The 27,192-nt window shown below is 34.9% G+C and overlaps 1 protein-coding gene across 5 annotated transcripts in view; it reads right to left on the minus strand.

The window, feature by feature from the left end:
- The window catches only part of NTRK2 (neurotrophic receptor tyrosine kinase 2), a 414,741-nt gene that overhangs the window by 309,673 nt on the left and 77,876 nt on the right, over window positions 1–27,192 (minus strand). For all 5 annotated transcript variants that reach the window (XM_051966154.1, XM_051966147.1, XM_051966140.1 and 2 more), the window contains exons 6-8: window positions 19,897–20,033; window positions 19,212–19,347; window positions 15,226–15,531 (exon numbers count right to left, since the gene is read on the minus strand). In XM_051966154.1, the coding sequence (XP_051822114.1) occupies window positions 15,226–15,531; window positions 19,212–19,347; window positions 19,897–20,033 (579 nt within the window). The remainder of the gene's footprint in view (window positions 1–15,225; window positions 15,532–19,211; window positions 19,348–19,896; window positions 20,034–27,192) is intronic.

Raw genomic sequence — 27,192 nt, forward strand, 5'->3', positions numbered from 1 at the left:
GCGCCCCAAATAAACATATTTTCCAAACAGCACCCAGAGAAGAATCTTAGGAGTGGCTAATCTACTCTAGCAACAGTCATTTAAGGAAAATAAGATGGAATTTTGATATATATACTTTAAAAAAGACAAATTAGCCTTTAGTTTTAAAATATAATTCACTATTTCTATATTTTTATTATCAATTTTTCTTTAGTGCTATGAATCTAAATGCAAGTTTTGCCTACTATATACAGTCAGGATAACAAAGCCTAGACCTTCTGAGAGGCATTCTGTTTTCTCACTTTTTCTATCTCCATGAAAACTATTGTCACTTAACTTTCTTGGCAATGATATCTAAATTTAGCACAAAATCATGAAATTAGAAGAAAGTGTCTAGAACATAGTACTCTCTCCACCCCCATCCCTTAATATGCACACTCTTCTGAGTCTGGCAAAGACAGACTCCACAGACTTATCCATGTCACTGTTCTTAAGTCCTAGGGCATCTATCACACTGGGGGAAGATCTCTAGAGATGGACTTAGGAGAAGAGTTTCAGTAGGACTAGAGCAGGCCATCAGTTTTATCAAATCCAGTAGTTTGCCTGCAGCAAGCACTAAATCAAATGAAAACTTCAGTTATGTTTACTCTGCAAGCCTTACAATTTCATCACTATCATTCTTTTTGAGGCTTATATATGTGAATATTTTCATCTAGTAATTGTTTGTTTTAAAAATCCAGCTGCAGTAGGCTGAATTCTGAAAAGCCTGAAAAGACATATGAACTGAAGCTAAATGTGAGGAGAACTAAGAGAACATTGTACACAGCAACATCAAGATTATGTAATGATCAACTGTGATGGACTTGGCTCTAATGAGGTGATTCAAGGCAATTCCAAAAGACCTGTGATGGAAAGAATCTGCATGAAGAGGATGAAAGAATAGTATTTTCACCTTTGCTGTTGTTTGTTTGCTGTTTACTTGTTTTTTCTCCTCTCTTTAATTTTTTTTCTGTTCATCTCAAGTATACAAAGGTCATTTTCTGGTAGCTGAATTAATACATAGTAGTTATGAGTAATCCAACTTTAAAGATTTATGTTAAGAATAAGATGATAGATTTAGAGCTGGAAGGTCCAGCCCTCACATTTTACAGATGACAGAGATGAGGCACAGAGATTAAGTGACTTAACTGAGTTTCTGCTGCTGATAAGTGGCAGATTTGAATCATGGTCCTCTGGAAGGAAATTTGGAAATTTGGTAGTTCTATTACCTCACTGAAGGGACAATGAAAATCATCCAAAGATTCAGGAAAGAGGAAACAGGACCAAGTTTGTTCCAAGGCCCACATATAGTGCAAATGTAGAAACTACCCAACTGTTAAATAATTATTTTTATTGTTGAAGTGTTAGGAAAGTGTTATATTAGGGAATAATATAAAAAGTACTTTTTCTCATAGTCAAATTCTATTTTCTGAAAAGAATGATTCAGTTCTAGCTGTGACATAACTGGCTTCCTATTTTATTCCTTACCTTTTGATGAAAAAACTAATATTTAGCATTGGTAAATGCATAGAGTAAGAAGGCAGAATTCAGACATATAACAATCTTGAAGACTCCCACATGAGAGAATAAATACCTTCCACGGACACCCTTAATTATATTGTGTATCACCTCTGGACATTTAGGTTACTGACACATTTATGACACATATTGGTTTGTCTGATCCTTAGCAAATCATTTAATATGTTCGTGCTTTAATCATTTCTCTAATACTAGGAATTGTAAAGAAGATGCCGACTTGCACTGGTAGAAAACTTTCCTCAATGGTAGCTTCTGACATCCATGAAAGTATAGCTCCAATTCTAATCCCTATCCTTAGAGCTGAGGCACCAACAGCTCAGTCCTAAATTCAATTTGATTAAATTAAAAAAAAAAAACATTTAAGTGCCACTATGTGTAAGGGATGCAACAAACTTAGAATGCTGGAGATAAAGCAAATCTAGCCACCATCATCTTAATTCCCAACTAAATAAATGATATAGGAAAATTTTAAGAAAACCACAGAACTATTTACTTTAGCTCTTTTTACTATGCTAGCCAAGGCCTTTCATTTCTTCTATATCTAATGAATAAACCGTATGTTGGAAAACTCCTGGAATTAAAAGAAAAACATTTGCAGTATAAAAACAATAATATTTTTGGAAAAGAGATGGCATGACACAGGGATGTATTTTCCATTCTATTGCCAAGGTATAAATAACAACCCAAACAAGAAAGCCAAACAACATATAACTAAAAGAAACATCTGTTTTCTACTTTATGGTCTCAGTCTATTGCAAATGCATTAAAAAATCTCTTTCATTGCAATTCAGATTTTGTTTAGTAGAGTTAAAAAAAACTTTTCAGAAATCCATAAGATAAAACAACAGAACAATAAATCAACAATGAATTGTTCTTTTTGGCTATCCCTTCATTGCTCTTTGAAAAATGTCCCTTAAGATATCAATCTGAGGTTTTCTATCTCTATAAAATTGGTAAGTTGAATTATATGACTTCTAAGGTTCCTTCCCATCTTAAATCCATCCTATAATCTCACTTTTTTTGCCTTTCCTTCTCCTCCTTCTCTTCTTGCCCCTTATTATCTTTCTCTCTGTTTCTATCTCTCTCTGTCTCTATCTCTGTGTGTGTCTCTCAGTCTCTGTGTCTGTCTCTGAATCAGTCTCTCTCTGTCTCTGTGTTTCTCTTTCTCTCCTGCTCTCTTTTTTGCTATAGCTCTGTTTCTAACTCTAAAACTATGATTTCACTGACATAAGACATTCTCTCTGCGATACCTGCTCCAAAAATGAATCTTAGAAAGTTACCTAGGACAAAAGATTAAGAACCTTGTCCAGTATTAGAAAGCCATTATCTCTCAGAGGCAGAACTTCTGACTTGGAGGCTGACCTCCATTTTCACTCTGCTGCCCTCCTCCCTTCCTCAGTAGAAGTTTCTCTTAGTAGAAGATTAAACACTAGAACTGGGGATTCAGGCTACCTGGGTTTTGTGCACAGTGCTATCACCCATTTGCTTTGTAGCACTGGGAGAGTCAATTAACTTTTCCTACATCAAGTGACTCTTCCAAAAGACAGATAAAATAATAGCATTCTCTTTGCCAACTTCACAGGAGCTTTCTGAAGCATAATTAATTAACATTAGTGCTCTTGGGAAACAAAAAGCTATTTAAGTATAAATCTTAATTATCATAATTATTATAACTTTAAGTCCTAACCATACTCTTTAGGACACACTCAGGTATTTAAAGCAGAGATGCAGACTGAACTGGCTGCTTCTCCTATGACACACATCTTGCTCTGGTGTCATGAAACAAGAGCTAGCAGAAAATCTGAAAGTCTTTAGATGAACTTTAAATATTCTCATTCCCCATATTTGGGGAAACTTTAACATTTGGGAGAATTGAAAAAGACTGCCCTTTCAGATATCATGCCATTTTCTCCTGCAAATCTTTAAGGCAATCATTGGGTATTATGCTTGTCTATTTATACAAAACGTGTTAACTCAAATGTAAACTTAATGAAGGTAGGGACTGCTTAATCTAATTTTGGTATTTCATATCAAAGATTCAGTGCTAAAAGGGCCCTTAAAGGCAAATTAATCTAGTCCTTCATTTTATAGATGAGAAATCTAAAGCATAAAGAATTTAAGGGTCATACATCCAGTATTCTACAGATAATAAGAGTCTGGGATGGGATTTGAACTCAGGGCTTCCTAATTCCAAGTCCAGTGCTCTATCCACTACTACGTCTTACATTAAAAATAGCTTTCAGCACCGAGCACAGTAATTTGATCATATTTGGAACAGATATGTCAATTGTTTTGTCTAGAAAACTGCCAATAAGGAAGCTTCCTCTAGCAATGCAGTCTGAATGAGTTGCCCAAGACATAGAGAGGTTGTCCAGGGTCAGAGACCAAGAGGTATTAAAGTCATCTGAATTGAGTCAGGATCTTCTGGCTCTCTATCAGGATGCCATACAGTCTTGACAATAACAAGCTCATAATAAATTATTACTAAACTAAATGGAAATAATAATTCTCTATGGATGGAAAGAATGATAATAGCTAATTTTGTATAGTGTTTTGAGGTTTGTAAAGTACTTTACATATACTATTAAATTAATTAGTTCTGTTAAAATGACTATTAAATGAATAAACTTAACTTCTTAGAATTCTACACACTGATTTTGTTCTTCAAGGTCAAATATAAATGTTACAATTAGCACAGGTCTATATAAAGGGTTATATTATTATTTTAATAAAATATCTTCTAATATACTCTAATTCAAGAAGTATTCATGCAATATGGTGGGCAACTTTCTTGACTTTAGAAATACAAAGACAGACTGAAAGCCAGTCCCTGTCCTCAAGAAGTTTGTACCCTACATTTGTGGGGGGGGGGGTAGAGAAGAGGAAGTATATAGAAGAATGTTTCTTGATATTTCCAAGATGTTCTTTTCCTGATATAGTTTCCAAAAAGAAACTACTTTTAGGGAACAAATAGAAAGTAAAAGTCGTACTACCTCCCATTTATTGTAATTTGTTCTTATAGTACTATTCAAAAGTTCAATTATTTCAGTCATGCCAGACCCTTTGTGATCCCATTTGGGGTATTTTTTTTTTTTGCAAAGATACTAGAATGAGCTGATATTTCCTTTTCCAGTTCATTTTACAGAGAAAGAAACTGAGTGGCAGCAAGATTAAGTGACTTAAGTGTCCAAGGTTGTTGCAAGTAGCAAGTTTCTGAAGTGAGAGATGAACCTGTGTCCTTTGATTCTGTCTGAGTAAAGGTGATATTTATTTATTCTGATTTATTAAAAGCTAAAAAATGTAATGATCCAAATAAGAATATAATACTATGAGTACCCTATTTAGATTGGCTTAAATCCTGAAGTTTACTTGTAAATTATCCTTCTATTCATTGTTAATGGAAACATTTAATCTTCAAGAAACATCACAGCCAACTCCATTTGACCAGAAAATCCTGTCATGTAACCCTTGACCATCTCACAAAATCTAAATCTGATGCTTACCATCTCCATTAATTTCTATTTAAGAGATAGGAACAATCTCACTGACTAACTATATTCTCCAGTCAGTAGTCATGCACAGTTTCATGTTCACCAAAGTGCTTTTAACATATGTGGGATTAAATTCCCATTGTAGCTATACCTTGGATCAATTTCATCTTGGACAAGTTTTTTTTTTTAATTTTTTGCCTGTAAGCTAAATAAGATATGTCACAACTTTAGAAGAGACCTTGAATAATTTATGTTCTTTTATATCTGCAGCTGCATTTTCTACCTGTCATTTACTTAGAATCCAGAAAGTGAAGAATTCAGCTGAAGAAATTCAACATATATTCTTACTTCCACCTGTCTAAAGCACATTTATCCTGTGCATCTACATCAATTCTTATTTATATTCTCTCCCTCCCCCCTTCCTCCTCCTCCTCTTCCTCCTCCTCCTCCTTCTTCTCCTTCTCTCCCTCTTCCTCTTCCTCTTTTCTCTTTTTATCCCTTTCTCTGTCTTCCCATCTCTTCTACTCCTACTCTTTATCTCCCCCTCTCCCTTTCAACTTTCTGTTCCAATTTTACCTCCCCCTGCCCTTAACATTCTCAGATATATTTAAAACTCAAGGAACAGATCTTGGGCAATATGATGTTATTTTGATTGGCTTATAACAAGTTTTGGAAATGAATCAAGTCAAAGACAGAAAAATAATCAACAGAAACAGGTTTGTGAAGTCAATAAACCTGATCTGCAATATACTGCTATCATGTTATTTTCTCATTAAAACAAAAAATTAAGTCACATTCTCAAAGTTTGTGCATGCAGAATAATTACAAGTCAAAAACTTTGCTCTTTTAACTAAGGCTATTCTTCTTTGGGGTAAGAAAGGAGCTGGCCACCAGAACCAGGCATACAAGATAAACTCCAGTCATTCTATGTAGCCCAGACTATGGCCCTGGGTTAGCTGCTTAGGCAGAAGGAGTGAAACCTCCAGAGAATCCACTCTAGCTCCTTCCTCCCCTATGCAGCCGTTCCTTCTTTCTCTTCCTAATCAGTGGCACTAGGGCAGCCTTACACATCTTCATCCTCTTAATGAGACAAAACCAAGGAAATGACCAGGGAAGCAGTCTCAGGCAAAGCATCAAATGGCTATTGTGGGGGAGACAGGGCCATGCCAGAAAAGTTGTATATGATTTAGAATGTCTATTATAAGCATGACATGATGACAAAGGCACCCATGTCAAAAAATCCATACATGCAACTTGAAAATGTGGGGGGGAGGGGGAGACAAAGGGGAGGGTTTGCCAATATCCTTGTGACTATCGGATCTGGGAGGTGATGCTGATTCCAGTAATAACCTTTCTAAATATGGGAACCTAACAACCATTGGTTACTTAAGTTTCACTTACCTGCCACAGGATGCTGCTGGTTGGCTATGTACAGTAAAAGGGTCTGAAAAGGCAAATCTTTGTAAGAAGGAATAAGAGGGGACCATCAGCAAGCATTTTATTTTAGTGACTAATAAACTTCCTTCCATTTCAGTTTAGCTACTTATTTCATTTGATCTCTAAATTTAGTAGACCCAGCAGCTCTTGGAATGGAGCTGAGAAATTCCCCAACAGACATGTTTACTTTCTATGGTGTTTTTTTTTAACTTTTTAATAGTATAAGACAAAGAAGAAAAAGAAAAAAAGAAACTTTTATCCCTGATTAATGGCAAAATAAGATCTCAAAAATAAAAGCTTTCTTTTGTTTCATGAAACCTTTACAATATGAGAGACTGCTCAGGGAATAATCTTAGACTGAGATTGATTTCAAGTCTATGCAAAAGTTTAACATTTATTCTCATTTATTTCTACAGCTTTTTTAGATTTATAATCATCCTGCTCCCTGTCCCTCTCCTTTACTTATGAGATTTTTTTTTGAAGGGTAGAATAATGTCTTCTATTCCCTTTCAACTATAAGTCCTTACCACTTCAAGCAGTACAATGCTCTTTGTGTGCACAGAAAGTGCTCATTAAATGGGGCTGACTTGACTAATTATAAGTAGCAGAAAGACCAACTTTCCCATTTTACAGATGAGGAAACTGAGACCTAGAAAAATTAACACAAACAATTTTTAACAAAATTTTGCTACTTATAATCAGTTAAGTCATCTGAAAAATAGCAAGGTTGGAGTGGATAGTTTCTAAAATCCCTTCAGCACTGAGTTATAATCCAACAAGAGGTAAACTGAGGAAGAAGATGATGAAGAGGGCCACCCGCCTCCTAACAGAGAGTCAATGAATTCAATATGCAAAACAAGGTATATGTTCTTGGACCTGACCAATATGAAATTCATTTTACTTTACTTTGCATATTTGCTATTAGGGTTTGAGTTGAGTGGGGTGGGAGTGGTGCAGAAGTAGGCAGGAAAGAAAATAAATATTTGTTAAGTGAAAATTTTTATTTATTTATTTATTTAAATTTTAATTAAAAAAGAAAATGGGTATGGAATACCACATGCAATATCAGACATAGTTAATATATTGGTTAGTTTAATGAAAGGACTTTTTTTCTCTTTTAAAAATTCTTTTTATTGCGGTGATTCAAGGCAATTCCAATAGACTTGGGATAGAAAGAGCCATCCACATCCAGAGAACTCTGGAGACTGAATGTGGATCACAGCATAGTATTTTCATCTTTCTTATTGTTTGTTTGCTTGGTTTTTTTTCTTTCTCATAGTTTTTTCCCTTTTCATTTGATTTTTCTTGAGCAGCATAACAAATATGGAAATATGTTTAGAAGAATTGCATATATTTAACCTACATTGGATTGCTTGGTGCGTAGGGGAGGGGAGAGGGGGAAGATAGGCAGAAAAATCTGGAACACAAGGTTTTGCAAAGATGAATGTACAAAACTATTTCTGTGTATTTGGAAAAATAAAAAGCTATTAAAATTTTTTGTTATAAGGAATGAAAGACCTCTCAGAGGGAAAGAGAGGCATATTGGGAACTATAGGTGATATAAAAGTAATCAATAAAAATTAAAACAAAAAGAGAAATTGGAAACAAGGAATGCTTGTTGATAATAATATCTAGAGGACTCAAACTTCATCAAAATTTAATTACAGTTTTTGTAGTTATCAACTCTGCCCTAAAAAAGTGCATATGTGTGTGTATGTATGTATGTGTATATATATATATATATATATGTATGTATACATATGTATATTTATATACATCATCTTTCCTGTTTGTCTTTTGTTTCTGAGAATCGGATTTAAATTGATCAAAATTACTGATGATGTTACCTTTAGAGAACCAAGGATATCTACTTTCACTGTTTAACAAGCCACTATAGCCCCTCCTCACTTATCAACAGCTGGAATGCTTTGATGTTCTCAAAGAAGAGAAAATCTATTCCAATGCCCCACTTCAGTCACTATTAAAACTGGAACCGTGTTTATTTTAAGTAACCTTATTCTCAACATAGTAGTTGAATTGCTCACAATTCAGTATCATAATATCAATGAAGGACGTTACAGATCCCAGAAATAGGGATGTAGGGGGAAACAGGCCAGCCTAAAAGAAAAGAAACAAAACAAAATAAAATAGAAAACACCAGAATTTGAAAATAGGACCTCAGCACTAAGGCTATACTTATTCAAGGTACAAATTTTATTCGTAGCAGATATAACCTGGTCAAGACACTGATTAAGTATGGAAAATACTGGGTAAAAATTTCTTGACCAGACAAACATTTGAAGGTAATGGAAGAAATTTAATTTTTATTAATATAAGCATTTGATTTTTATTATAGTCCCAAGCCTAAAACATCAACTTCCCACTTACTGTTGAGAAGACTGAATAATAGCAGCTCTCATTTATATAGCACATTAAGTTTGCAAAGTGTTTTTCTTTCAATGATCTTGTGAAGTTGGTAAGATAGGAATCATGATCACCATTTTATAGATGAGAAAATTGTGACACATGATGATTAAAATGACTTGTGCAAAGCCTTGTAAGTAGGAAGTAGTAGTACTAGAATGCAAAACCAGATAGCCAGTACTCTTTCTATCACACATCTTATAAAAACTATACTCTGATGTCTCAATTTATAATTAGGATTACAGCTAATGAGTAATTCTAAGTCTATTTCTTCAGCTTTCTAACCATTTCTATTTGGTCACTCCCTACAGGTGTTTTTTTTTTTTTAATCTTCATTCTTTATTACGGCACAAACTTCAGGATGGGTGATAAATATGGACTGCAGACCACTCAAGTGAGAGATTTTACCTTGTCTTTCAAAATCCCAGAATGCTAAGAGAGAACCAACAATTCTCTGCATCTTTCATTTAAGATAGAAAGTTGTGCTCTCTTGCTATAAACAGACAAAAAGTCCACAAGAGCAGAGTTCGGTATCTAAACTTAGAATCTGCAATGTTCAATTCAAGAGCTAAAAAGCTTTTCCTCCCCATTACTGGTTAATAGCTGAGACTTGCAACAGAGACCAGACAAGGAAGAAAGTGACTTGATCTCTGGGGTCCTGCTAATGCCACAGAATCTTAAGTTCTTTCAGTAGAGCTTCAAATGGCAGAATTACGTCCTTCAGAATTAGGACTGTGGTTAAGACATCTGACACGGCCTGAAACACTTGGGATTTTGCATTAAAAAGCTCCAAAGTGGGCGTTTTTAACCTGGAAACCATGAATTTGATTTTTATATTTTCAGTGGAATTGGTTTCCTTCGTAATCCTATGTATTTTATTTTGTGAATTTAAAAATATTATTCTGAGAAGTCCAGCTTTCACCAGTCAAAGAAATACATTTCACCAAAAAGGGATAAAAACTCTTCCTCTAAAAAAAGACCTACCCAAATGCCAAGTGCTTGTTTTTACTAGCCTTAGGAAAGGCACCCTATAGGTCAACAGTTTTAGCTAGAATTCTCTCTTTACAAATAAGAGACAGAGCAGCTATCTTTTCTGGTAATCTTCTACTATAGGCTTATAAAAGACAATACAGAATTATATTTGCCTTGATATAGAATCAATTGATAATAAATTGAATATAATTGAATATGGAATCAATTATAAGCTCCATGAGGGCAGAGACACCACCTTTCTTTTGTGTCTCCAGCTCTTCTTGTGGATAATAAACATTTGTTGTTGACTAATACAAGAAACCTACTTTCATTTGATACCAAATTTATTTTAGTTTTTTGTTTGTTTGTTAATCGGGGGGAGGGGGTTGTTATTGCTATTGTTTTTTCCTTTTCCTATTTCTGGTACGTGAGCAGAGGTGAACATAAGGAAGGAGCTTTGAAGTTTCCACTTGAATGTAGATACCCCATCCCAGGGAATAAGAGAGCTGGTGTTTAATGCTACCAGCTATGTATAGAAAGAAACATAAGCCTGGGTGTGGGCTTGGGTGAAATGTGTCCTCATTCACTATGTGGGATTTAGAATGAAACTTCAGTTTACAAGAACTACTGAATTAAATGCAAGGAGAAGCATTTGGTTTTAATTTTAAAACATCAGGAAACTATTGCATAAGAAGAAGGAAGGAAGGAAGGAAGGAAGGAAGGAAGGAAGGAAGGAAGGAAGGAAGGAAGGAAGGAAGGAAGGAAGGAGGGAAGAAGGAAGAGAAAGACAGAGGGAGGGAGGGAGGGAGAGAGAGAGGGAGGAAGGAAGAAAGGAAGGAAGGAAGGAAAGAAGGGAAGGAGGGAGGGAGGGAAGAAGAGAGAGAAAGAAAGAAAGAAAGAAAGAAAGAAAGAAAGAAAGAAAGAAAGAAAGAAAGAAAAAAAGAAAGAGAAAAGAAAAGAAGGGAGAGAGGAAGGAAATGGGATAAAAATGAATCAATAAATGAATGAATGGACAAAAGAGAAATAATTTTGGAAGATAATGTCACTTTTATATATGAACCTTATATAAACTTATAGGTAGATTTTATCAATCAGTCAATGGCCTCTGCACACAAGCAATTTATATCATAAAAGGCCATTGGAAGGAAGGCCAAAAGGCTGAGTTCAATTGCTAATTCACCTCTAGGTTGTGGCTGTAACCTAGTACTAGTTAATGTATTTAAGCAAATAATAACCTTGGACTTATTTTCTATTTTGGTTTATTTATTATACTGAGCTCACAGATGGGTGAGGTCCTACAAAGTTCCACAGATTTTTTTTTTATTTCAAAGACTTTATATAGTAGGGATGATAATTTCTACTGCCTTCAAGCAATGTTTTCCCTCATAGCTTCATTTTGCCCACAGTTCCAACAATGGTGGAGCTGCTGCTCGCTGGACAATGCTCAGGAAAGCAAAAGTCTTGGACTGCCTAATAGAGAGAGGTGGGATAGACCTGGAAGACAGGTGAGAGCCACAACATAGCATCTAAAAAGAGTAAACATTAGAAATAGGAAAGGGGAAGAGGATGAAAAAGGACAGAGATAAGCCTAGGATTCTGGTAGTCTTTTGAATGCTGTGCCAAGAACCCAGTGCTAGAAACTACAACTTCCTCTTCTGCATCTGTGATAAAATGGAAATTATGAAACTAATCCCACACTTGGATGTAAATGAATAGATTTGGCCCTGCCCTCACTATGGCAAGGAGACAGAAGGGTTAACTGAAAGGCAACTAGAATTCTAGGGATACAATTGGAAGCGGCAGTTATTTGATAATGAATCTTTATAGTGTTTAAAATGATTCAATTTATATGACCTTGACACTTTTTTATTAAAAATATTTACTTTTAATTCATGTGTTGCATGCTGTGAATTTGAACATACCACTACCCAATAGTACCACAGTATTAACTATAGCTGAGAGCTGGGGCTATAGCAACCTTAACTAAACAAATGCTAGCTATTATTATCCTCATCCTTATACTCTTTATCTACCTCATCATTATCTGTGGACCCCAAAGTAACAATAACAACAACAAAAAGACAAAGAAAGAAAAAAAGAAGAGGTTATATTTGGGATTGAAATTGTTTTCTAAAGAGAAATTTGAGAAACTAAGTCATTTTCTAGAAGAAAACGCAATTTCTATCATTAGTTGATTGAGGCTTAGATGGACTAAAAATGAAATTGGAATACAAATTTAGGAGGGTGAATATGACAAATGCTATAAAGCAGCTTTATGAAATTTCTATTTCATTGTATACTGGGTCTTGTACTGACAGTTAAATTATATTCTGAAGAGAACTGTATTGTCTTTATCTTAATTATTGGCTCTCACTTAAAAGAATCTTACAAAAAATGCACTGGTGTTTTTGGATTTTTTTAACCCCAATACCCTAACTTTTACATAAGTCTTACTCCCCAAATCTTCAAATAGGAAGTGGCTATAAATAAAAATCCTGGGATTTAGTTATAAATGTGTTCTCCCAAACACAGAAGAAAAAACGGTCAGCAGGAGATTTACTATTGTAAAAGCAGTGACATAGCCAAACTTACTTAAGAGGAAGATTTAATGGAAAAGACAACTGCCAGCAGTATCTGAGAAATAAATACAGATGTACCTTGCTTTGTGCAATAAATGTATTCCTGAGAAGTTATGTAAAAATAAATGAATGAACTGATGAATAAAGTTACATGTAAAGAGAATTGTTGTAAATCAAGACATTTAAAATGACTCTATTAAGGCATTCCTCTTTACTTGTGTTAATATTATCAAATGAGATAATATATGTGAAGAGCTTTGCAAATCTTACAAATTCAAGTTAGGCAGAGGAGGGGGAATTTGATGAGGGAGTGAAGAGGAAGAGAATGAGGAGAAGAAGGAGGGGAAGGAGGAGAAGAATCAGTCTCATCCCAGACCTTTAAATCTTCCATTGCATATTCCATCAATTATCTCTTCTCTATATATTCCTTTGTTTTCTCTCTCCACTGATTATTTCTTTTCAAAATATTCTGTCTCCTTTCAATTTTCATTTTCAAAAATATGCTGTCTTCTTAAATGGGGCTAGGAATGGGAGTAAGGAATAAACCATTCTCTCAAGACTTTCCTCAAATTCTACAATCCAATCAAACTACTCTCCTCTTTCTTTTGCCTTACTACTCCTCTAGTTAGAAAAATTGATACTTTCCTCTTACAACCCCTAGCAACCAGATTTCTATCTCTTCTCCACTCTACTAAAACAAGTCTCTCAAAACTCACTAAATCCAATAGCATTCATCCTGTTCTCATCTTCCTTGACCCCTCTACACTATCTGACAGACTGAACATTCCTGGTTCATGAAAATCTTTTCTCCTCTGGTGTCCATTGTAGAGATAAGAGATAGCAAATGCTTCTCTAGTTGCTACAGAGTCAGTGAAGACTGGTTCTTGCCACCAGAGTTTCTGGCACTATCAAACAGTACAACATGACAAAGAGATATGGTTGGAAATGATGGAAGAGATGATACATTATTATGGTACCTTTCTAACTAAAACTTCCTATACATGTCATTTCCCTTACTTAGAATGGGAACTCTTGGAGAGCAGTTTCTGCTTTTTCATTTGAATTGCTGGTGCTTAGCATAGTTCTCTGCTATATTCATTTCATGACCGAATTTTCTGCCTCTGTGACTGTTCTATTTCCATTCTCCATTTCTAGTTTTCTTTCTCTTCCTACCCCTTAAATTTTAAGAAGCTTTTTTTTTTCTTAGCTTATTCTTTGGCTATACTCTTTGCCCTGACATCATACCCACTTCTTTACTTTCAACTATAATATACAGGAGGACTCCAGCTCTGACTTCTCTCCTGAACTCCAGATCCATAACTCCAGTTTCCAGCTAGATATTTCTGTCTCAATGACATCTCAAATCCAACATGTACAAAACCAAATTTATTTCCCCTCAAAAACATGGTTCATTATAGTGACATTTCTACAAGCATTTAATAGCATCAACACCCTGAAAGCACTCAGGCTCAAAACCTCAGAAATACCTTTGACTCCTCCCTTTCCACTTCCCAACTTATCCATTATATCACTAAGTTCCATTGATTCCAACTCAGAAGAATGTTTTGCATCTCTCTTCCTCCAGAGTCTCACCATCTCACCCTAGATCAGCATCCCATTATTTCACATATGAATGATATATTAATAACTCCTTGTTCATTTTTGATCCTCTGAGCTCCAATCCATCTTATACATTACTGCTAGATTTAATACCTTAAAGTACAGTTCTGTTCATGTCACCACCACTCCCTCTCATAAACCTTCAATAGGAAGTCACTAAATATAGTATAGAGTTCTGCCTATACATTTTGTAAAGACAGAAATTATGTCCTCTGAATTCTATCTATTTCTTCTTGGAGCACAGTGCTCTGCACAATCAATAGCAGTTTCATAAATATTTATTGAACTATACTGCTCTGACATTCAAGATCCTCCAAGATCTGACTCCAAATTACAAAAAAAAGTATTTTGTAATAATAATGATAACCCTCTGATTTATCTGTTTAATAAATTCATATTTTCATATTTACATTTACTTATAGCAAACCATACCTGTATATGTCACATTATGTGGAACTACTGTCCCATTAGTCGCTGCCTTTTATCATCTAAGTTTCTTTCCCATTAGCTTCTGCTGTATTTTGCCTAAAAGGATACTTCCAGGTGACTGTTAAATAGTCTACTTGCTCAAGCTTCTCTTCCCACATCCTTATGCTTTTGCATTTTTACAAATGCCTCAGGCTTCACTTTGTAGGCTTTAGCACCTCATTCTATGATACCACATGAAGCAGAATGGAACAAAGACAATGAATTATTTCTAATAGAAACCCCACTGCTGGACCCAGTTTATACCCTGAAAGTTTGCCAGATGTTCCATGATATCATAGATACTACTTTTTCAAAATCTACCTAATTTTATAGCCTATACCTGATACTGATACAGCAAATTCCCCTCAATTAGGGTAGCCAAGCCAGGTTTATTTGATAATGAAACAGTTGCAGCTTGAGTATCTGCTCAACCATTTTAAGGATTGAATTGCTTCCCCAGAGTAAATAAGAGGCTAGATAATGCACCCTACCTATTTTTTAATTTGCCAGAGAAGGTTGATCTGATTGATGGATTTTATTAAGTTTCCCCTGGAGCTGCAAAAACTCACAAATTACTTAATCCGATGCAACTATCCTTTTATCTTTACAATAACAGAATGCAGTGACTATTAAGAATCTGAATCTATATACAGTCACAAAGGTGCCCTGTAACTCACCGTCATCAATTCCAGGACGGCCCATGAAGTGAGCCTGGACCCACTTCTCATCTTTGCCATACTCATTCTTGGCCATTAAGGTGTAGACACCATTGTTCATGTGAGTAGGATTATCCAGCTGAAGGCAGCCATGGTATTCGGTGTGATTGGTAACATGTATTTTAGTACAGATGTACTTAGACTCATTCAGAATGGCCCCTTGATAGAACCACTGCAGCGTCGGTTTGGGGTTTCCTTTCACAGTGAATGGAATGCACCAGTGGTGGTCTGAGGTTGGAGATTCGAGAAATGTGATAGTTGGTGCAACTAAATTAAAAGAGAGAGAGTTAATAGCACCAAAAGCCTTGGAAATATCCTCCCCTTTTTGTGCTCATGCTGGGGGAATTTTCTCATTAATTATTGCATTAGAATATGCCGTTTACCAGCAACTTTGGAAACCACTAGATTTTTATTGCATCACCATCAAATTTGGGTTAGGTTTCCTCAAAGAAGTCATGGAAAGAATCTTTTTTACTCTACTTGCAAACCTTCACATTGGCTCCGTCAATCTTCTCCCACCCCTACCCTCACACTGGATTCATATTAAAAGAGAACTAAGCCTGGATAGATTGCAAAGGGAATTTAAAATCTAGTTGACATTTCTTTTTATTTTTGACTTATAGTTTTCTTGGTGTTACCTGGATTTAGTCAAGACAGTGAGCACCAAAATACTGAAAGAAATTAATTCTTGGAAGTTCTGCCATGAACAGAAGTAGGAAGGAAAGCACTGGAAATTCTGTATAAAGTCTAAGGAGACTGTTATACATTGGGGTCTATAAATAGACCCCAATACACACACACACACACACACACACACACACACACACATAACTCTATAAGTATAGTAACAGGAAACAGCATGGCATTATGCAATACACATAGCAGTTTGTAAAGTGGACTGTTTTTTTTCTGGTTTTGTATGTGGAGATCCTAGCCAAATGCCCAGCATAAAATAGGTGCTAATAAATTTTTACTTAATTGAACTGAACACTAGAAAGGACAATGGCATTCATTCACTTATTTAACAGATGTTTGCTGAGCACTGTGGGAGAAAACATAATAAATGAAACATAGTTCTGGCTCTTATGAAGTTTTGAGAAGATAGGACTATATATGCAAATAATTACAGGGTGAAAGAGTTGCTGCTAATGCTTAATTTGATTATTAGGCATAATTAATTAATATTTCATACTAGCAAAAATGGTTTATCATTTAAAGCCAGCATGTCATTTGTATAAATTGTGGATTTGTGTTGGTATCTCAAAAGTAAAATGACAATAATCTTATTTTTTCTAAATGTCTATATTCATCTTTAGATATTGGCAAAATGATTACAGGTTATTTCAAGTCTGAGAATGAACTAATCTTATCTGTACTTTAAAAAAAAAATCCGAACATTCTCAGATAACTCCCATAAATTCAAGTTTCTTGTCCTGATTTAAGAGTAAGGCCATAAAACTTTAAGTGAGTCACCTAAAAGTCATCCAACCAGTGGCAAACCCAAGGATTGGCATTTGGACCATCTGCTTTCCTGTCCAGTGATCTTGCTACCCATCATTCTAACTTCTGTAACTATATCTGTGCATGTGTGTGTATATATATATATATATATATATATATATATATATATATATATACACACACACAAATATCTGTGCATAGGACTATGAATATGTCCTTCTACATACATGTACAAATACGTGCACACATATAGATATACCTACCCACATTTAATTTTTTTTTAAGTCATAAGAAGTCCAGAGTTTGATATACAGACTAACTATATATGGTATACAACTTTTTAACATGGAGATGCTGAAATGCTTGAGGTGTTATCTGTAATTAGTTTTCTTGTTCTTTTTACTCTTCTTAAATCCTAAGTCACTCATTTAAAAAATATATATATTCTGAGAAGGGGTCCATAAGCTTTACCAGACTGCCAAAAAAAATCCCAATTTAACAAAAAAAGGCTAAAAACGTCTGCCATAATCCTTGGCAATGATAGGCACAAGGATACTAACAGAATCTTCGCTGAAACATGGATTTCTCACTGAAGAACTTATCCTTCAGTATTACCTACATATTTTAGTCCAGGCAATTTTATATAGAATATTAACAGGACATAAAAATTGAAGAAAAAAGCCAATTACTTTCTTTAGCCAGGCAAAAAGTCCATTTAACAGAACTAACCATGTATACCAAAGTTTTAAACTCATAAATTGTATATCTTATTTTAAGAAAATCCATTGGCAAGAATGTGCCCTTATAAAGTAGATCAATTAAACAACAATTATTCATTTTTTCAAAGTAGTCCTTCAGGTAACAGAAGAATTTGTCATATCTTTCCTTAAAATATTTTTATTAAAAAAGCTTTAGGAATACTACTGTTTGAAAAAATCATTTCCCGTCAATACTTTAGGACTATATTCTATCATACAGAATTCACCTGTAAAAAGTCAGTGCCCCAAACTGGCTATCATAAACTATCTTTCACATAAAAGATCTGAGATCAGTGTTTTAACTTCCACAAATTTGCTCTTATTCCAGGTCAAACCAGTTCTATCATGCCCAGAGAGTGCTGAACAAATTAGCTCAGTTTCCAGGAAACCTGATTAGCAGAACTAAAGATGAAGAATTCTCTTCACTGGGTCATGGATAAGATTGGATTCAGATTCAATTCAATTCAACTAATTTAGATAAATGCTCTCATAAAGAAAAACAATGAGTTCCTTACTGACTGAACAAGGTGTCTGAACATGATGGTTGTCAGAGAACCAAAGCTTGGTATTTATTACCCAGCATGGTAATGCAATCTCTAGCATCTATACAAATATGACAATATACATACACATATGTATATATATACAACTAATCTGTATGTACATGAATAGTCAATATTCAAATGTAGCTAAAAACACCATTACTACCCCCTACTGACCCAAAACTTGAAATAATTTGAACAAAACAGATGTATTCATCCTGAGTAAAATGTTCAAACAGGTAACATAACTTGGGACTTTCATATTTATGACATATTATGTAGGACTACTAAAAATGTTATTTTTAAAATGTCTTACCTTATTTTATCTGTTAAGACAATGATATCTTCATTCATGAAATAGATAATGCTTTAATAAAATTTCATTACTTTTGAAAAAAAATCTCCTATTGGGCAAGACAGAGATATGCTGGTAAGTATTTAACAACCAGCTTTCTGAAAAAATGTATACAGGGCACATTTCTAAGTTGATCTGCATTATTAACATTTTCTTATAACTTTCTCAAGTCTAAACAATCAACAAAACAACAAATCAACACTTGATTTGTAGCCTTTGTAAATTTCCAAAATGTAAATGCTTACAGTGAAAATGTAATGATAGTTTCTCATAAGCTAAATATAGCTGGTTCTAAGCACAACCCAGACCTATACATATACCCTAACCAATCCAATTCCAAATTAATGGGTGTTTACTGTATCATAAATAGACACACACACACACACACACACACACACACACACAATTGCCTAAAAACATTCCCAGATATTAACCCTTCCTTTGATATAATGAAAACCTCAATATTTTTTAGCAATCTGATCATCTGGCTTCAAATCATAGATTATATTAATGATATGACAAAAACCCCAGATTCAAAAATATAATTTAAAAAGAAAAGGGAAAAAAGCCAATAGGACAAGTCCAAAAGTGTAAAAGAGTCTAAAAGAAGGAATCAAAAAATACTTTAAAGAAAGTTCTATGAAATAACAGAAACCAATAAAAGAAAGCCAATGGAAGTAATTGGAAGTAAAGGAAGCCAATAACCTCAGCTATGTACATTCCTCATGTTTTGTAGGTTTTCCTGATTAACAACCTGAAAGCCAAAATTGTAAAGGGAGTTTTGGCCAAGATCATCTGTTACTGAAAATGTATGCACGCCTATTTACGTACAATGCACCGTGAGGTTGACAGTATCTTGCGCTTCTCCTACAATGTTTTCTGCCACACAAGAGATTTGTTTTCCACTGTCATCAGATGAAATGTTAGTTATCTTTAAAGAGGCCGATGATGCTTTGCTTGTTTCATTCTACAAATAAATGAACAGAACAACAATAACAAAAATCAATTGTTAGTAAGAGTCCCAGAGTGAAATGATTTTGTGTTTCCTCTACTTGCAAAAGCAAGAAAAAAGAAAGTCATAAATGCTTCCCTGCCTGCACCTAGCTTGGAATCATAAAGAAAAGCATAAAAGAATTACTTTCACCTTTCCAGATGTCACATTCTCAGGTGGTATAGCTAGAATGTTCCTTTATTTACTACTTACCTTTTTCCAAGGAAAAAGACTACAAGGAGTTTGACTCACCTGGCTTATGTTGTCACCATGACCTCACTGTGGATATATAGACTTTGCCATCTATGGGGTGTACATAAACTAAAATGCAAATTTGCTTGTATCACACAATCTGCACTGGTCTCTCTTGATTAAAAACAGATGGAAAATAAATGTAAGTCAAAACTCACTTTCCATTTCTATTTGTATTCTGGAAAATATTAAATGATGATCACCAGGTTTAATACTATCTCAAGTAGAAATATCATGTGTCTGACTTATTACACAGCCGAACATAAACCTTACCATATGTTTGGAAACCAGATTACCGACTTCCCAGGATACATCAGGAGCTGGATGTCCTGATGTGTTACAAAACAATGTGATGGACTTCCCTTCCTCAACTGTGAGATTGGGTGAGATCAAATTTGCTGATGGCACAACTACAGAACAAGAAAGAAAAATATTCACATACTTAAATAGTGAAATGCTATGGAAAAAGAGAAACAATATAATAAACATTACATTGAATTATCTAATCTTTTGAGACCAGTCACTGATACATATATTGAAGTATAAAAAAAATCCAAATCCAAGTGTTACACATTTAATGTGGACAAAAGGCTCTGCCATAATTTAAAATTTTCCCCTTTTTGTTATTATGAATTTGACCAACATCAACAAATACTAACATTTGCCAAGACAAAATACAGAAAAAAAGAGTACAACAACTAAAGCCATGAGTTTCTATTACAATTTCTTTTGTACATTTCAAATTTAGCAAAATAGTTTGTTCCAATACTATCCTGCTTGTATGTGTTCCTTTCTGAGTTTCATTTTTTAAAAACTGATCCTGTTTTACTTCTTCATTCACTTTTTAAAGAATCATTATCCCTATTTACCCAGCCCCCGCCGTCCTTCTAAAAACCCTTCCCCTCAAAAAAAAAAAAAAGTCTTCCTTGTAACAAGTAAGTAAAGTTACACAAAATACCACCACATGTTGGCCATATCTGAAAATATATCTTATTCTACATCTAATCAGTACTTCTATCACTCCTCTTAAAGGAGATAGGAAGCATGATTCATCATGAGTCTTGTGGATTCACAATTAGATGTTGTAGGGATCCCAACATTGTTTTGCTTTACAATGTTGTAGTCATTTAAATTGCTCTCTGGGTTCTGCTCACTTCATTCTGCATCAGTCTATAAAAGTCCTCCCCTTGTTTTTCAGAATCTGTGCCTTTCATCATTTCTTACAGTATAGCGATATTATATTACATTAATATGCCATAATGCAGTCAGCCATTCCCTAATTGACACCTATCATAGTTTTTGATATACTTTTTGGCAATAAAACTTTACAAAGAGCTTGTAACAATCATTACAAAGTAATACATTTTGCTTATCTGTGCCTAAATTTTGTGTTTTTCATAGTGCCTAACCCAGTGTCCTAAACACAATATTCCTTCATTTAAAAAATATTGTGTATACATATATTGGATTTAACATATAATTTAACATATTTAACATGTATTGGACTACTTGCCATCTAGGGGAGAGGGTAAGGAGAAGGGGGAGAGAATGTGGAACAGAGGATTTTGCAAGGGTCAATGTTGAAAAAATTACCCATGCATATGATTTGTAAATAAAAGATATAATAATAAAAATATTTTTAAAATGCTATGCTTTGAACCAAAAAGAAAAATATTGGTTAAATTACAAGTCTCTTTTCTTTTTTTTCCTATACTTTTTTAAGACCATTAAAATCCTTAGATTCTTTATCATGAACATATTGGGGTTCAATTTCTTCATTTGAAAAATAAGAACAATTGACTAGATGATTCCTACATCACTTCCAGCTTTAGAATAAAATATTTATTTATTATTCTCTTTAACAAGTGATTCTGGGGAAGGTGGGGCTGGGAAGGAGTTCACTTTTTTTTTTTTTTTGATTGGCTCCTGGTCAGAGAAAAAAGGTCAGAGAAGAAGGAAGTGAAGGTGTTGCTGGACTTCTTGTAGAAAGAGTACATTTCTTTGAAATAGACCAAAAACGTCCCAGCACAAGCCATCTGGGAGTGTGGGAATCTGGAGAGAGATTCCTACAAGAATGTTCTGTTGTTACTGGCAGTTTACACTGGGCATGCAGATCCTGAGTTGAACAATAAGGTTGGAGTCAAAGCAGAGGGAAAAGGTGGCTTAGTATCCGAAACCTATGGAGATGATGATTTTTTTTTTCCATTTAAGTGACATGAAGATAGTTATGAGGAAGAAGATGAAGGAAGCATTAGATATTTGGAAGATGATGATCCAGACACTGAAAAACTAGTCTAATGAGCTAAAGGAATTTTTGGAACTGGAAAAGAGACATGGAAAGGAGCTGTTTGCCTCCTCTATGAGTCAGGAACTTGTCTCCTGATTAGGTTAAAATCACCCCAGAACCTCGTGATAGATGCTCAAATCATCTCCAGAAAAAGTTATGGAAATTGTAATAGCTGAAGATAAGAAATAGATGTATGTGAATTACATTATTCAAAAAAAGAAAAAAATTTGAAAGCCCAATATCTATGAGAAGCTTATCTAATATTGGTAGTTGATGAACTTGGCACCAATTATTCCTGTGCTAAAGCACAGAAGATTGAAATGGACAAGTTGGAATAAGTCAAAAAGCAGAGATTAAAAATTGAGTTTATGATAGGCACCAAGAAGAGCACCTTAACCACCACAGAAAGACTAAGTGGGATCCTGCTAACAGTAGTTAGCAGTAACAATGGTAGCTCAGCCTACCAACTTTATGCCATAGCTAACCTATCAGCTGTTGTCATGGTGACAATCAATGCTAGTGATTCCAAGCCCAGGGTCATCTCAGATGTGAGTGCCTTTATGAAGAAAGCTGAGCAATGATAAACCTGGTACACAGTTAAACATACTTCCTATTGAGGGACAGGAAATAATACCCCAGAATCACGCCAAGACTGGCTCCAAGATGAGGTATGTTCCTTTGGACATGACACTTCATGCACTCACTGCACTGAGGCTTTCCAAAGAGCTTCCCATCAACAAGAAATGAGATACTATCTTGACATCTCTGACAAAATATTCTTTTTCTAGTCCTAGTGAGAGAATCTGTAGCCTATGCACCAAAAAGGTCCTTCATTGCCATTTGGGAATACTATTTACAGTACTTACAGATTGTATATAACCATATTAATTTGGTATCCATTGTTCAAAAGTGCCATATTGATATTAAAAAAGAAAAGTAATTCTTCCACATCTAGGGTTTCCAAATCTTGAATGACTGGAGATTACTAATACTGAATAAGCTTTTAGTTCCAAGATATTTTTCAGAAATATTAGCCATATACTAATTTTTTTCATTTGTATTTCCACACCACTTTCTACTAAAAGAGAAAGATTAGATATGACATATGTCTAATCCAATCCAACAAACATTTATTAAACATTTGTTATTCATAAGTCACTGGGACCACAATACTAAAACAAAATAGCCCGTCTGCAAGGGACTTACATTCTATTGACTAAGTAAACTAATCATTCTATATGTGATAATTTGAGGAGGAAGAAGAGTACTCTAACAAATAGGGGAATCAGAAATAGATTCCCATATGAGATGATAGATGAGCTGAGCTTTAAAGGAAACTAGAAAATGTTTGTTTTGCAAAAATGGAGTTGGGGGGAGAGAGAAGCTATTTGTATAAAGGAACAGAGATGAGAAATAGAATATCAAATTCAATGAACAGCAAGAAAGCCAGTTTGCTTGGAGAAGAATATACATGAAAGAGATTTTCATTAAGCTTGAAAGTTACTGGAGTCTAATTATGAAGAAATTTTAAAGGCCATTCAGGGAATTTGCATTGAGGAAATGGCTCAGTGGGTAGAGGCACCAGCCCTGAAGTCAGGAGGACCTGAGTTCAAATCCAGCCTCAGACACTTAACAATTCCTGGTTGTGTGACCATGGGCAAGTCACTTAACCCCAACTGCCTCAGCAAAAAGCAAACAGAAGAGAAACAAACAGAAAAGTCGTCGCAATGGCAAATGCTAGCAGTCTCTCCTTCCCCTTCCTTTTCCATTCCCCTGCCTCCACCCACCAAAATCATCATTTCCTATACAACACACCAGGACTTGCACAAAGAGTGGGCGGGGCCATTCTCTCTCCAAGCTTATATATTAATAGAGTATGGTCCAATTACTATTTAGCCTCATGTGCTTGGGACCTCAGTGCATCAACTCAAACCTCAGCCCATTACACCTTAGTAGAAGAAGAAGGAAGAAGAAGAAGAGGAGGAGGAAGAAGAGAAGGAGGAGGAGGAGGAGGAGGAAGAGGAAGAGAAGGAGAAGGAACAGGAGGAGAAGGAGGAGGAATAGGAGGAGAAGGAGAAGAAGGAGGAGGAGGAAAAACAAGGTCCATAGAAATTTTTAGAGGAGTATTGGGAGGTGCAACAGATAGTAATTCAAGAAAGAAACTGCAGAGTTGTCAGATAAGAAGGAAGAAAACCTGGAGAATGCAGTATCACAAAAATCCCAGGATAAAGATTCTTTCAGAAGATGAGAAATGTCAAATACTACAGAAAGAAAGCTCAAAGGAGATGAGGACAGATATTACAAGGAAGAGGCCTAATCTTAACTATTTAACATTTTCCATCCAGCACCTAGGAGGAGCAGATATGCAGGGAACCTTACTCTCCAACCTTCTTGCCAATGCTCCCTTCCCTTTTGTTCCTCTTGGCTGAAATCAGATTCCTCCATTCCTATCCCTATGGGAGGGATCCCAACTACCCTACTACCATCCTTGGGTGCACTCTCTATTCCTAACAGTATCAAGCCAGAAAAGGCTAATTATAATGCTTAAATGAGCAGAGAATTGCCAGCCATAAGACTTCAGTGAGAAGAACCAGCAGGTCTTTCCATATGCCAGGATACATGGTCATCTGCTTTAAAACCTAAAGATTCCTGAGTCTTATGATCTGTCCTGCAACTATACTCTTTGTACTTTTGTCTGCCCTACAATCAAAACTTCATACTGTACCAATTCTCCTAATCAGAATGTGAGCTCCTTGAAAATAAAGACTATCTCTCACTTTTCTCAAGAATTTAGCATGATGGAAATATTTTAGAAGAATTGCACATTTAACCTGTATTGAATTGCTTACTTTCTTGGGAAGAGGCAAGGGGAGAGAAGAGAGAAAAAACATTTGGAACACAAGGTTTTGCAAAAGTGGATGTTGAAAACTATCTCTGCATGTATTTGGAAAAATAAAATTCTATAAAAAAAAAGAACTTTAACATGAACTTGGAATACAGTAAGAACTTAAGAAATGTTTTTTTTATTCATACTTCATTGATCCATATATTTAGATCATGAATAAAGTTGCATTAGTACCCAAAAGGAAAGTTATTTTTAGGATATTTGTACCTCAAGTGAGAAAGTTCATTAGAAAAAGAAAGCAAGCAATTTTCTACAACTGCAGAAAATGAAATAAACATTACTTTTTACATTTCAAACCTTGCTTTTTAAAATAATACTATTTGCTAAAGTAAACTAGCATAAACAAATAATTCTATGAACAGATTGAGTTTCTGTTATTCAAAATTACAAAAAGTTATATGTTATTTAAATGAAAATTAAGTAAAAAACAATAGTATACAAAGTCACACTAGCCAAATAAATTGCAACTTGAGCACAGAATAAAAACAATTTTGAAGTGGATTATTCACTCAGGCTGCCAGATTGCACAAAATACTATCATATGACAGTTAAGGAAGACATGATTCAGAGAACAAAAAATAAATAATACAGGCCCAAGGAAAATTAATTTATTGTCATTAATATTCATTTGGTTTTATCAGATTCTTCTATTTTACATTATTATATACTGAAAGCCTTCTGTGAAGTATCTCACTGAGAATATTTGAGAGGATATTGGGGAGTCAAGCCATCATACTCCCATACTCCAAAGGATTACATCTGGGCAGTCCCTCTAAGCACACATATTTCATGCATGCATACTGATTCATCCTCTGTGCCCTCCCATAATCCGACCACAAACAATCATCCATCCAAAGTTCTAGGAGAGTTTTCCTTGCATTCTCTTCACATTAGATTATGAGAGTGTAGCCAGGGAGGTGTCCAGGCAGCTTTGGTTACAATGAGCAGATAGAGTTTAGGGCCCAGAGTCAGGAAAACTAAAATTCAAATCTGACAGTGTGCGACCTTGTTCCACTTATCTGCTTCAGTTTTCTCAACTGGAGAAAGTAATAACACCTAGCTCCCAGGGTTTTTGTGAGGATGAAATGAGGTAATATTTCTAAAGTGCTTAGCATATTGCCTAGCCCTTAGTAGATACTTTAATAAATACTTGTTTCTGTCCAGCAGTTATCCCTCACTCTTATTTATGTGATCATCCCATTATTTTTTTAATCACATAATTCTTTAACATCATCCTTCTTACAGCAGCTTTCCAGGATATTTCTTTATCTGTAAGATGTTTTAACTTGCTCATTTTTACTATGCATAACTTAAATATCCTTCTAAAATACTCTGTGCTATATATTATGACTAATTGGTGACAGTTTTAAGCTAGCAATGCTATGCCTACAGTACAATTTTCCCCAATAAATATGGAGAATTTTGCTGGATTCCCTTATTTTTTCCTCCTCTAGAAAGAATATGGGACAATGTACTAGACTAAGATATATTTTCAGGGGTACTATATAGGCCAATGCTATACTGGATTCTGTGCCATAATAAAACATATTCTGGTAGGGATGGATCTGTTAGCATATGGATTCCAAAGCAAGAAGAAGAAATGTCCATATCAAGTTATTGTTTACAAAGTGAACAATTCATTTGTAGTCAGCAGGATGAGATTTATCCCCCTGAAAACAATATCACAAAATTTAGGAAAAAGGGAGAAAAGGATCATAAATGCAACATTTTTATTAAGGAACACTAAAGCATAAACTTTAGTTTTGCCTTCAATCTTGAGCTTATCCTTTTAAAAGCCCTAGGCAAGATTTGTTTTTTCTTTCCAGGCCAAGTCTCGAGCTTGCCATAGCAATGGTATGGCATGCCCACAATCTAGGAATTTGTTTTCTTTTTCTGCAGCTTCCTTTGGTGGGAGGAGGGGCAGGGAGAGAGGAAATGGGAAGGGGCCAGGGTAATCTTTGGGCTTGTTTGTTTTATTTTTAATCATAGCAAAATTGTACCATCCTGCCCTTGCAGTTTCCAAAGGAAACTTGATGCAAAGTTGGCAAAGCCTAGATTTTTTAAATGAAAAGTCTTCCACAAATGAGTAAGCATATGACTCACGCTAAATCTTCAACATTAATGTTTTGGCTTAAGATTCAGTAATGAAAAAAAAATCTGTACTTGAAATATCACTCTAAGTTTAATTAGTTCAATAAAAATGAATTGAGAGGCATTAATAAGAAAAGGCAGAATGAATAATTTGCCAGGCACCACTTCCTTGCCTAATAGGATTTGAAACTGGCACAAGTACTCAATAGAAGAACAAGCAATTCTTCCCAAGCTTTCTGCTCTTACTGTAATATGATCCCAACAATAAGCATCATGGATCTCATCC

This window comes from Antechinus flavipes, chromosome 1 (assembly GCF_016432865.1).
Source record: "Antechinus flavipes isolate AdamAnt ecotype Samford, QLD, Australia chromosome 1, AdamAnt_v2, whole genome shotgun sequence".
In the NCBI taxonomy this organism is placed as follows: Eukaryota; Metazoa; Chordata; class Mammalia; order Dasyuromorphia; family Dasyuridae; genus Antechinus; species Antechinus flavipes.